Here is a 13,010-nt window from a genome sequence, read left to right as displayed (position 1 = left end):
TTCAGCTGTATCGTCCAAATGCAATTATTTATGCTAAATGTTTTTACTGCCCTTGTTTAAATAGGGGAAATGTGTTACTGAGGGGTTTTTCAAAGGGAAGTTGGTGGGAGGAGATGCTCCTAAACTCCCAAACATGTTTTAACTATGCTGAAATAGTTTGGTTGGATGGTGGCCATCAGGTTATATGTCTCATGGGAGCTTTTAACTTTATTGTTTATCCTGAATTTATACAAAATTCAACACTACTCATGCCATTCTTTCCGATAGATTTATTATGACATCTCGAAGTTCTTGGTTTGCTAGTGTAACCTTGGTTTGCTCATTGCTGCAAAATTCAACAAATATCATTTGTCTCTGGGCCTGTACATTTAGGGATGTTGCAGCCAAAAAGTTGGTATGCAAACAACTTCTATTTTACAGACACAAAACCAATGCAAGTCACCGTTGTTTGGTTACGAACATTCTTGGAAAAAATATCTTCTTCTGTGTTCTGCGGAAGAAAGAAAGTCCCATGTTTGACATGACAAGAGGGTAAATGATGACAGAATTTTGGGTCAACTATCCCTTCAAGAGCTCATACACGACTGATCTGAAATGCTTTTCATGTGCAAGAACTCTGTCGGCCATCTTGAATAAAACAAATCACTGTTCATCGCAATGCAATGGAAGGGGATTGTCCTATCACAGAATATCAAAGGATAGAAGAATTGATCGGGCTGTGTGATTAAAAAATCTCTTTATTCCAATGCCATCATCAAAATATTTGCATGGGCAAAAATGAAGTGAGATGTGTCGTGTCCTTTTCACCAATCTGACAGATGTTGAGAAGAGGAACAGGTTGTGATGTACCTCCCGCTGAGCTCTGAACGCTGGCTGATTTTCTCTTGCTTTGAACTTTTAGGGGGGTGGGTCTGTCTGGAAGTTTTGTCGGCGGGCAGTTTTAGAAGAATGTACTGTACAGGCGATATGTTTAATCCAGTGCGCTCTTTAATACAGAAGGCAGTGTCCTGTGTATATTTTAAGTATATTTGTTAATCTTGCTTCACCAATGACAATATTTTTTAATAGTTGTTTCACCATTGGTCAAGTCAAGCAGTTGCTGTTTAGATTGAGGCTGGGTAGCAGTATTGCAACAGAGGAAATAAAAAGATTCTGTGTTTCACTGTGAATGTGTTTAGTCCTATCTGTGCAAGTGTTTTGATAAATGACAGTGTTTGTAAAATGAAAAATGAAAAAGGAAATGGATTTAACATATTAGCCCCTGTAGGTCATGAGTTGTTTAGCACTGTTTAGCACAAATCTACATTGTTTGCATAATGTTGATGGATAATGGTGGTGGTTGTTTGGTGGGCGTTATAAATAGTGGCTCTCACAGATGCTCAGCTGGGATTCGGGAGCTCCACCGTTGAGCCTGAAAAGTATAGTGTACAACAGTGACAACTATTTAGGCACACTGTTAATCAAATGAAAATGTGAAAAGTTTATTAAAATACAAATAGAATACAAATTTTGTCTGCCTTGAGGATAAAGAGAATTTCGACAAACATTACAGACTGTCTGAAGAAACATCAGTTTGTGCCCCACCCATTCAAAAGAATTTTGACAGGTGGGCATGAGCCCCACCACCACGGCTTCTACACGGGACTCTTAGCATCAGCTGTCTTCTCTGGCATGCACAAACCGCTCCGTCCATCCCTCCAGCATGTGTAACTCAGGGCTTATCAGCATTCCTCTTTGGTATGTCATGGGCTGGTGTGTAGTCTGAGGTACCTCCACACAGAGTGCAAAGGGTTTATCAGGGCAGATTTATACACATGTATACCCTTGACCAAACCTGGAGTGTCATACGGTCTTTAACATCATCAAGGGCAAATTTCAGATCGGCGCAGCAGTCAGGAGCAGTGATATGTCCGTGTGCTGATAATGTGCGTGTCACGCCTCATTTTCTTCTGTGTCTGCATCTGTTTATCTGTTTAAATGGTTTTGGCAGTGATAGAAGTGCAGAGAGAGTCAATTATCTAAGATGCATCCAACATGGCTGCAAAACAAAGGCCGATGTTTTTTCTGTTTTAATTATGTTCTAAACCTTTAAAATCTAACACAGTTTTGTGATTTTTGTGCTAACACAATGTACTTGTCACACAACAATAAACTATATGTTGCTTCTTAACCATGTGTATAATTTGAATATGCATGCTCCGATATGTACATTTTGGCCAATAACCGATAATACTTGAACATTGGAAGTCGAAAACCGATATATTGACCTAACTATTAATATTGTATAAAATATTCAACATTTTCCAAAACTGAAAATGATTTCCCCCCTGAAAATCATGTACCACTTATGTACTGTATTGTATTTTAACTGTGATATCAAATAAAAGCATGACCACTTATTTCATTTTATTATCCATCGCATCATTCGGTATCAGAGGAAATATTCTCTCACTCTATTGCATTATATAATATTTCACATTCTACACTTGTGCATGAGGACCAGCTGTGCATTTAGGATTTGTTGTGCGTGTAGACAATCCGTTTCATCTGATCCTGCTGTTCTTTGAACACCTGTGCTTGTTCTTCTCTGTTCTCCACAGGAAAGAGCAGAATATCTTGTCTCCGGTCAACTGCTGGAACCTTCTGTTAGCTCAGGTGAAGAGAGAGAGTCGAGACCACGCCACTCTGAGCGATCTCTACCTCAATAACATCATACCCCGCTTCGCCCAGATCAGCGAGGACTCGGGGCGCCTCTTCAAGAAGGTTGGTTTCTATGTTTGAATCTTTTCATTTAAATCTGCCTTGTTTACACCTATCGAATTTATTGAGACATCTTACATCATATCTTTTCTCGTTCATGAGGACTTTCACCCTTTTTGCCTTATTTACCTTTTACACAATTTTGTGTTTTGTCAGTCTGTTATAACTCAATTCATTTTGTTTGCAAATGTGCACATTACATATTGTTTTGATCTACATCCACTGTGCTGGTTGTGTTGATGGTACATACAGACCATGAGCTGTCTACAAAATAAAGAAAGATTAGGAGAATCGAATTGAGTGCTTCTGAATGATCTGCAGTTACTTCACTAGATGGAGACATTTTTTGTGACATTAAGACGATTATAATTTATGGAAGTAAATAAGATTTTGGTTAAGCTTGCTAAAACATTATATACTGTCAGTCACTGTCAGTATGTGGAATTAAGATATGAGAAGGATTCCCGCTTTTGGTGTCACATTCCCTTGGGCTTGTCTAGACTAGTTAGATATCTTATTAACTGTTTCCATTTTGAAAGTGGTACTTTCCACTCCAGGATAGCTTTTTTTTTCTCAGCATAGGTTATTTTGCAGATTCAATTTGAAGATTACTGGTTTTAATCTCGTAAATACCATTGTTTATGATATGGTTACACTTTTATGTTAATGTACTTTTTTTAACAATAAAAATTGCCAAACCTCACCAAAATGCAGAAAGCTCAAATCTAAACTACATTTTCTTTCATATCAGGAGGAAAAGGGGTTGTATTGAATCATTTATACATTTCTGTTCTTGTACAGTTCATCTAGCGGTAAGAACCCCAACAAAGAGAATATAAATTAACGTGATGGGCCACTGCCATTACAATGAATGGGGAGGAATGCAACCCTCAATATGGCCACTTTAGCAAAGAAAGTCCCACCTTCCAGTAAAAAGTTCCAATCATCAATCGATAAATATTCTCTGGGTCGGGGATCTCGGGAGGCGCTTGCAAGCCTGTTGACAGTAGCTGAACTGACTTCAAAAAAGGTGATTGCAGCACAATATAAGCTTAGCAAACCAAAGTTATGGTACAGTCAGTATACAGATTTAATCAGTGATCGAAACTATGCTATTTAATTGTGAGTGGCACGACTTCCATAAACAGACTTTGATCCCAATCAGCACCTCTATCTCTCTTGCTGTGTCTCTGACAGTTTCTCAGTTCTCCTCTGTCTCTCTGTGCTGTTTGGTAGCTCGCTCAGCCCGCAGCATTGTAGAAACAACGGGCCTTGCTTAATATCGCAGCTGACCGCCCTCTGGAGGCTTCCTTGCACTCATTAATGTCTGTGCGATTGGGTTAGCCCAATGTTCCCAAACCCACGCTCTGCGACACGCTGCAGAAATTCTACACTCTAAATGCAAATAGTGTCAAGGGTGCCATGTCCAGAGGATCTTTATTGAGCCATAACAACCCTGACACAAGAAAAAACTCCGAAAAATACAAGATTAGCAGGAAGTTTCGTATACACTACAGCATCCCTGAACGGACAAACTGCTCTACAGAGCGCATTTCGTAAATATGTTATCCCCTTTCGGCTGGGAAGCAAAGACGCGACAGCATCTTTGTCCTGTGATAGCCACCAGTGGTCCGAAAGGGAGATGTTGCAATTCGCAACGTCACCACTAGATGACGCTTAAATCTTCACATTGCTCCTTTAAAGTAATTGCAGGGTTAAATGTTGCTCAGAGCAACAAAATCCTGTTGATACGAACAATCCACCGACATGTGACTGATGTGCCAGTAAACCAATCCCCCTTCACAACAACACCCCAAAGTGATGATCCAGGCTTTCTGCCGTTGTAGCACAGATTTGTGCAAAACCATCTTCTGCCAAGATCACAGACGAGCTTGTGATCTTGTCAATTAACAAGTACGACTCCTCATTAGGATTTGTAATTCATGTCCGTCCATCACAGTGGTTGTTTGTTAGATTTATAGAGCTCTTCATGGAAAATCAATAGTTTACACCCATTTCTCAGGCTCGTGTGTGTTGTCTTTGGAGTTTGTCTGAGAACAGATGGAGGAAAGGCATAGATGCTCGCTCTCACCACGCTACTGAAGATTAATTTCACCGCAGTGGTGTTATGCTGTTCGAAGGGAAGTGTTATATGTGTTTGCGAGTGATGGAGAGGAGTGAAAATGGAAAGATGTGGATTAGATCCAACAATCCAAACAGCAGACAGAATAATTCTACACACCAAACAATAATTTGTGATGTGTAAATATTTTCATCAATAAGATTTTTCATCATTGATAAATGAAGAGTTTGGTTCCAGAATTTTTTTATTGTGCAGTCCAATTAATATCAGTCAAACTGCAATTATAATATAATAATAACTAACACATTTAAATACAATAAAAACTTAACATAATAAATTAAATACATGATTTTGGAAAAGTGATCAAAATATTCTTGATTAATTTCTTTATGAGTTCTTTTGGTTCGTTCACTTGTAATACATTTTAGAGAACAGAAGGATAAAATAATTGTTAATATTATTAATATTTTCATATTGTAAAATTGTATACAAATTTTAATATTGTACAATTGTATACATTTTTGTATTTTTATCTGACGAAATACAGTTTTAAAAGTAAATCTAAGCTGTGATTTATAATAAACTACTTGGGGACCCCATAACCGCACTCATTCATCTTGGCTTTCAATAGGTTAAAAAATGAGCTCCACTCTTGTGGGACTGTACTTTGTGCCAGTTTTTAATCTGTCCTGGCCTTCAACTCATTCACACACATCCATGCCCATCTGTTTGACATTTCAGTCACACGTTGCCTGTCTCTCCCATGACTTCCTTCACTTTTCAGCCTCAGGAATTCAGGAGCTAATTGACATTTGTCCAAAAAACCGCAAACAACTCCATTTCAAAGCTTCACTCACACATAACCTCACATAAATGTCTATGAGGGGAAAGGGAAGAAGTAGCTGTATGAAAGCTTTCTGTGAATGCTAGACTTTCCTTTTGGCTGCATGTCGAGTTACCAGCCCACAGCCGTTGAAGTTTGAAGTTGGAGAGACGTTCGCTGTCAGCGTTTGGACTCGCGAGTGCTTTATTTTCATGTCATGCTGTGCCATCGTTCCGGAACTTCCTTGTACGCGACATAGAATCTACCAGAATTGCAAACCACCATTTCCATTCAAAAACCCTTCACCACGCTTCTCCATTCTGAAGGTTCTGAGGGGAAGTCTCATCAAATGTATGAGTAATGCTTTCCAGCTTCAGTTTGGCTGCAGTAGTTATAACATGCATTGAAAATTTATATTGGAAGGTCTACCCACTTCAGTTTTCTCATATAACAGCTCTGTGGCTCTGACAGAATTATAAACCTTAGTTGCCAGGGCACAACAGTGATGGGGGAGTAATGTAAAAACATGTAGTTGAGTTAAAGGAGCTTAGCATTCAAAGCATAATAGCCTTTCCAGTAACAAGCATGACACATTGTACATTGTTAGTTTTTACGTCAGATTGTGTTGCACATGCAATTGTTTGTTTTTACCCCTTCCTTAGCATTGTTCGTCTTTTTTATATCAAAGTATTTGTTTAAATGCCGTTGTTCATTCACTGTCTTTATAGTCTTTTCCAGCTTTTATGTTGATTTGTTTAAATGTATCTGTTCAAATTGAATGTGTCATCTTTATTGAGATCCTTTGTGTTAAGGTGCCACATATTAGCTACTTCCTGTTATTGCAAAAATTAAAGCTTAAATCTGTTACTTATTATTACAAGTAAACAATTTATCAGTTATTCAGGACGTACAGTTTCTGAATTGTAAAATTACAAACAAACAAAAATTCTAATCAATTCAGTTTTATTTATATAGTGCTTTGCACAAGTTTCATTGTTGTAAAGCAGATTTACATACATCTATCTATGTATTGTAAACAAAATAAGAGTAAGAAGAGATTCATAAATAAAATACACACAATTTGGTATAAAAATAAATTGTATTGAATACGATGTTGGATGTCTAATGAAAGTATAGTATTTACAATATTATAATGTGCATATTAGTTAATATCACAGTTAGTGCCTCTGGCTCATTTTGAGCCGTTTGACATCATTTGACTTTAACCCACTTAAACATAAGTATGCAAGTAACCTTGCATTGTGCACCTTATTGTGTATTACGATCAAACAATCAGGCACATACCTTTTAAATTGTTTATGAGTTACATTCCCATTACTACCAATATGTCAGAGTAAAATGAATGTATAAAATAAACCCTGTGCAGTGTGTTCCTGTACAATCTTATATGTTGGGCAACAGTAGGCTATAGATTGAATTAGATGTGTGTGAGGTTTGCTGGTGCTGACCTCCATTACTGAGAGGGCAGGTGGACATCCCATCAGTCTGTGAAAGTGACAGCCTAAGGGCTCACAACCCGAGATAGATCCACCTCTGGCCTTATGAAGGATAGTTGGCTGGAAGTGCCTGCAAATTGATGGAGTACAGGACACTACTGTTGATCAAGATCTACCCGGTTATAATATCTACTGCCTCTCTCTATCTGTGTCCTTTACAAATGTTTTTCTTTGTCTACAGAGTAAAGAGGTGGGCCTCCAGCTGCAAGAGGATATGATGAAGGTCCTCAATGAGCTGTACACAGTAAGATACCAACAAACACAAACAAACCCTATTATAATACTGTACGTCTTTATTTTTGTGCACTAGTGGGATTAAATTTGATGCGATCGTCGTTCTGCAGCATCTGCAGTTTTGCAGTGTTTCAGTATCTTGTTGTGCCACATACCAAGATTTCAAAGGGAGAGTTTTGGTGCATAATGTTCTCTCCCTCTCTCTCTCTCTCTCTCTCTCTCTCTCTCTATTATATATATATAACACTCTTAATATTAAAAATCTATGTAAGTTCTCTCCTAGTGAACCCATTCACTGTTTATATTCTGGAAATAGACCTTAAATAGCAGTTAACTTCTCTTTTAACCCTCAATGACGGTATGATTACAGTTTTATAGACTTTTGTGAGTTCCCACACCACCGCAGTGACCTGTGTTCCTAGCAATACTAGAGTTAGCAAAGTTTCATGGAAAAATCAGGGCTGAATCAGTGGATCCAAACTCATGATATTATTCTGCTGTTCTGGAAAAGAGATGTGATAGCACTTTCCGATACGCACCACATTGTTCGTGCATTTAATATGCTGCATGCCACTTGTATCACAATTCTCTTGTGGGGGAGAACAAAACAGTTTGGGGTTTTCAGGGTGGGGTTTACGGGACTCCCCCCACACATGATCTTCAGCATTGTTCCTCAACAGAATGTTAAAACATGACACTTCCTTGCACTTTATGAGAGCAAAAAGGGAGCAAAGTCTACCAGATTCCCACTGTAAATGTTTTCTATTAATGTTGAAATTGCATAGAGCTAACTTGGCTTAGTAAACACATCATGAAGGCTGACAGTCTCATAAAAGCCAAGAAATGGAATGGGGACCACCATTCTTCAAAATATCTTCTTTTGTGTTCTGTTGCAGAAAGAAAGTCATACAGGTTTGAAATGACATGAGGGTGACTAAATGCTGAAAGAATTTTCATTTTGGGGTGAACTATCCCTTTAAACACTGTGGTCTGTGGTCCACTCAATACAAAGTTTTTTTTGCTCAGTTTATTCCTCCTCTGTAATGTGAATGGATGGGGTAAAGCTATTCGTAGGTTTGCTTGGTCTAGACTCTAGATCATTTGATTCAGCTCCGTAATCGGCCCCACAGGAGCTTTAGCCCTCATGATGGAAACGTAGCAGTCGTAGATCTCCCCCTCTCCCTCCAAATCAGTTTTGCCCTGCATGCCTGACTGTGAGTATAAACGATCTGTGCAAATGATTTTGTTGCGAAGCAATTTCTTTGAGCGCTAGGAGTCAAATGCGTTGTGAATAACTCTGTGCTGTTGAAGCAGAAAGGTCACAGGTTCAAGTGTTTTCCTATTTCAGCCTTGTTCTTGTCTGCTTTTTCCCTGCCGGCTTTCATGGTTATGACCACCTGTATAGGTTCTTGGGCAATTCATTCTAAAATGCCAAACAGTTTGAGGCCTGCTGAAAAATTCTCATACACTAAAATCGAATTATTCTCTCTGAACGAATGAAGATCGGTTGCTTCGCCTGACATCATATTTCTCTGCCTACGCAAAATCGAATCTGTCTCATACAAGACTACATAAATCAAGTTGGCTTTGTTCACTCTATGAATACAGTTTTGTGTTTTTCATCTGATCTTTTGGACTGATCATCAGTACTGTAATTTTGTGAATGATGATTGTTAAAATGATGCCATTTGTTTGGGTATATATACATGCTGATGCCAACATACATGAGTGAATGTAATTGTTAAACTTGGATTAGGAGTTTTTGTTTTTAAAGGGAGAGTTCACCCCAAAATGAAAAAAGATACCAAAGATAAGAAAATATTTTGAATAATGTTGGTAACTGAACAACGGCGGTACCCTTTGACTTGCATTGGTTTGGTGTCCGTACAGTATAAGTGAATGGAGACTGCATTGCTCAGTTACCAACATTCTTTAAAATATCTTCTTTCATGTTCTGCGGAATAACATACAGGTTTGAAATGACAAGAGGGTGAGTAAATGATAACAGAAGTTTCATTTTAAGGTGAACTCACTTGAAGACTCCAACAGCTATATAGATTTCCGATGCTAAAAAATGTCTTGGTAACAGCTGCATGACAAAGCTCTTGAAAGTTTGACCTTTGAACATTACACAGTGCCTCCATGCGTAAGCTACGACTTCCACATCCACATGTACCCTCTTTGTTCCACAGGTGATGAAGACCTATCACATGTATAACATGGACAGCATCAACGCTGAGAGCAAGCTAAAGGAGGCAGAGAAACAGGAAGAGAAGCAAATGAGCCGCAGCGTCCGACACGAGGACAGACAGACTCCGCGCTCGCCTGACTCCCTCACCAACCTCAAGATTGAGGAGAAACACGTGCGCCGCAGCTCCGTCAAGAAGATCGAGAAGATGAAGGAGAAGGTGAGGATCGAGGATCAGAGAGTTCAAATGAGAAAGTATAGGCCACGTCACAAGATGTAAACGCTGGTGCAGAAGCATTTTTGGTGGCAGTTTTTATTTATTACGTTTTATATTTCTTACATATTGTACATAATGCTAAAGATATTTGTTTAACATTTTGATTTGGTGATAAATGCCCTGTTGGTTGTATTTTATTCAAACGTTTGTACAGTGTTAAAACAATGAAACAGGACGTTCTTCTGAACCAGCGTTGGACCATCGTCTTCTGAAGTGGTCTTTAAAGAGAAATAAGAGAAAATTTGACAACTCGTGGCGGAATCTAGTTTTCATACTTACCCCATTCCTTCCTAAGAGAAAAAACGGAAAGAAATACCTAAAGTAATGCTGTAGTAGCATTAGTGTTGTAAACCTCAAGAAACATAGTGTCAGGAAGGAAGGAGTTAATGTAATAAGAGATCAGAGAGTTGCTTGAACAGTTAAGCAGAAAATGAGCAGGAAAGGTGAACGTGGACAGAAGAAGAATGAGCAGATGGAGAGAGATTTATGTGAAATGGGGAAGGTGATTGAACAGGAGTTGAGAGAGAGAGAAGCAGAGAGCAGTAAGGTGCTGAGGGCTACGGACCATGTTGTCACTTCCAGATGGTGTCGAGGGTCTTAAAACTGACCCTGAACAACATTAATGACATGTTGATATCTCCCGTAGAGGCTAATCTGTAACACATATTGATGAAAAGTACTATACAGTACACAGATGCCTGCTTATTAGACTACTTTGTAGAATACTTGCGCTGTAGCTCAATTGGTAGAGCATTGCACAACCTCATGGGTTCAATCCTCAGGAAAAACACATACTGTTAAACAATTGTATAGGTGGAATAAGCATAAATGTTAATAATATTTCATTCTGATTGGTTTCTGAAAATCTGCACTTGATTCATTTTTATATAGTCCTAACTATATAATCGAGACTGTTTTACATCAGGATACCTTTTCATTTTTATTTAAATAATTCATTACATTTTGTATTTTGTCTTGCAAAGTCCAAATAACTGCACAAAAAATGGAATAAAAACACAACAGGGTGATACTAGGATGACTACATTATAGCATTACCAGACAAGAATGTAAAGGATAAATTACAAGTTGTTGTTTAACTGCCTGGTTTATATAATGATCGGACAGTCGTATTCCTGACATACCAGTAAGCAAATTCCAGCAGCGCCCAATTCGACAAGGCCGTTGTAGAAGTTTGAACGCCCAACAGCGATTTGTGATGTGTCCGTCAGAACAGTACACGCTGTGTTGAGAATGTCAGTAGATGATGTAATTAGATGACATGAGGTGAGAGGTCACGGATTAGCATGTCTGGGCCATATACTGTTGTCAATTCCTTTCTTTGTTCTTTCGGAGACCTCTGGTTACCATCTCTGTCCAGTACCACAAGTTGACAGAATGACAGATGTGGACGTCACTGGGTTGTTCCACCAGGCCATCTCTGTTTCCACAAGGTCAACAGCAGCTCCTCTATGTGGGGAAAGCTTGTGGTCACTCTGTGAGAAGCTTGTTGTGTTTGTTTGTGGTAACATGGGCTTGTAGACGCTAAACAAGGTGCCCATCCACCATGCCCTAAGTTTTAAGTTTGTTTTTGTTTGTTTTTCATTCTGATCTCAATTTTTGTTTTCAGCGTCAAGCGAAGTATACCGAGAACAAGCTGAAAGCCATCAAGGCCAGGAATGAGTACCTTCTGGCTCTGGAGGCCACCAACAGCTGCGTCTTCAAATACTACATCCACGATTTGTCAGACCTCATTGATGTAAGTTGAAATTGTCTCAGATCAATATAGCTTTAAAAAGGTCTAGTTCTGAACTTCATTTCAAACCTGTATGACTTTCTGTCCACTGTTGGTAACTGAAAAAAGGCGGTACCCATTGACTTCTATTCACAAATCAAAACCAATGCAAGTCAATAGGTACCGTTCGTTGTTCAGTTACCAACATTCTTCAAACTATCTACTTTTGTGTTCTGAGGAAGGAAGAAAGTCATACAGGCTTGAAATGACAAGAGACTGAGTAAATGATGACATAATTTTTATTTCTATTATAGTTTATAGTTTGTACTGTATTCCTCCCTAAAAGCCTCTTGATATCTCAGTTTTGTTCTAATAAAATTTCTTCTGTACTACTTGCTGAGAAACTGACAACATTTTCTTATTGTCATTGTTATTATTAATCTTCACAATGTAGTTACACCTGACTCACACTGAGTAAAGTTTAATAGGCAAGGGGGATGCATTGACCAAATGTGTCTTGGATACGTTTGCAGAGTTAATATTAGCTTTCCTGCATAATACCATGTGACAGCGGCGCATTTGCCGCCTCATCAGTCTTGTTTCTTTAAGTCTGACCCTGCAGGTAGATCTGCAGCTGCCCCCTGGGTGAGCTCCGCCAGAGGGCCCGCTTGTCCCATCCTATTAGTATCAGACTCTTTCTATCAAGGCACCCACAAAGTGGTCATATTACCCTCATTTGCAGCACCCTAAAGCTTCCGCGGCTGTGAATGATGGGTTTACTTTGTGCAGTCTTTCATTTTACGCAATCAGAGCACGGAAGTGAAACTGTCAAACCGTGTGTGTGTGTTAAGAGAAAAACAGGCGAGTCACTTTCCTCCCACTGGAGATTTAGGCATGTTCTGTGTGTTTTGATCTAACGGCTCTGTAGTTAAAAATAATACACTGGTTTCAGTTAGAAGTTTACAGAAATACAGAAAGTAAAATGAATCGTGTCAAAAAAGGTTTGGACGCTTCCTTTGTGCCTCTTTGATTTCCTGACTCGTCAGACCCAAAAACTGATCTGGTTCTCATTTTCTTTCCTTCTCTCAGTGCTGTGACCTGGGATACCACGCCAGCTTGCACCGTGCACTGCGTACCTACCTCTCAGCCGAGTTTAACGTGGAGACTTCCAAACATGTCGGTCTCGAGACCATTGAAAATGCTGCGGAGAACCTGGAGGCCAACGCTGACAAACAGAAGCTCATGGAGACCTACAACAACGTCTTCTGCCCTCCAATGCGCTTCGATTTCCAGTCTCACATGGGAGATATGGTCAGTTTGCAAAATGATGAGTAATAATATTACTGAAATATTGGGAATTATTTTCATGTACCAACAGCAGAGTCAAAGTGGTCAT

At 39.1% G+C, this 13,010-nt stretch overlaps 1 protein-coding gene across 3 annotated transcripts in view; it reads left to right on the top strand.

The window, feature by feature from the left end:
• The window catches only part of srgap2 (SLIT-ROBO Rho GTPase activating protein 2), a 75,492-nt gene that overhangs the window by 41,718 nt on the left and 20,764 nt on the right, over nt 1-13,010 (top strand). For all 3 annotated transcript variants that reach the window (XM_079483864.1, XM_079483863.1, XM_079483865.1), the window contains exons 4-8: nt 2,601-2,763; nt 7,365-7,427; nt 9,610-9,825; nt 11,510-11,638; nt 12,704-12,925. In XM_079483864.1, coding sequence (XP_079339990.1) covers nt 2,601-2,763; nt 7,365-7,427; nt 9,610-9,825; nt 11,510-11,638; nt 12,704-12,925 — 793 coding nt within the window. The remainder of the gene's footprint in view (nt 1-2,600; nt 2,764-7,364; nt 7,428-9,609; nt 9,826-11,509; nt 11,639-12,703; nt 12,926-13,010) is intronic.

The sequence above is a fragment of the Barbatula barbatula genome, assembly GCF_947034865.1.
Source record: "Barbatula barbatula genome assembly, chromosome: 20".
In the NCBI taxonomy this organism is placed as follows: Eukaryota; Metazoa; Chordata; class Actinopteri; order Cypriniformes; family Nemacheilidae; genus Barbatula; species Barbatula barbatula.
This window is presented reverse-complemented; position numbering and strand designations above follow the sequence as displayed.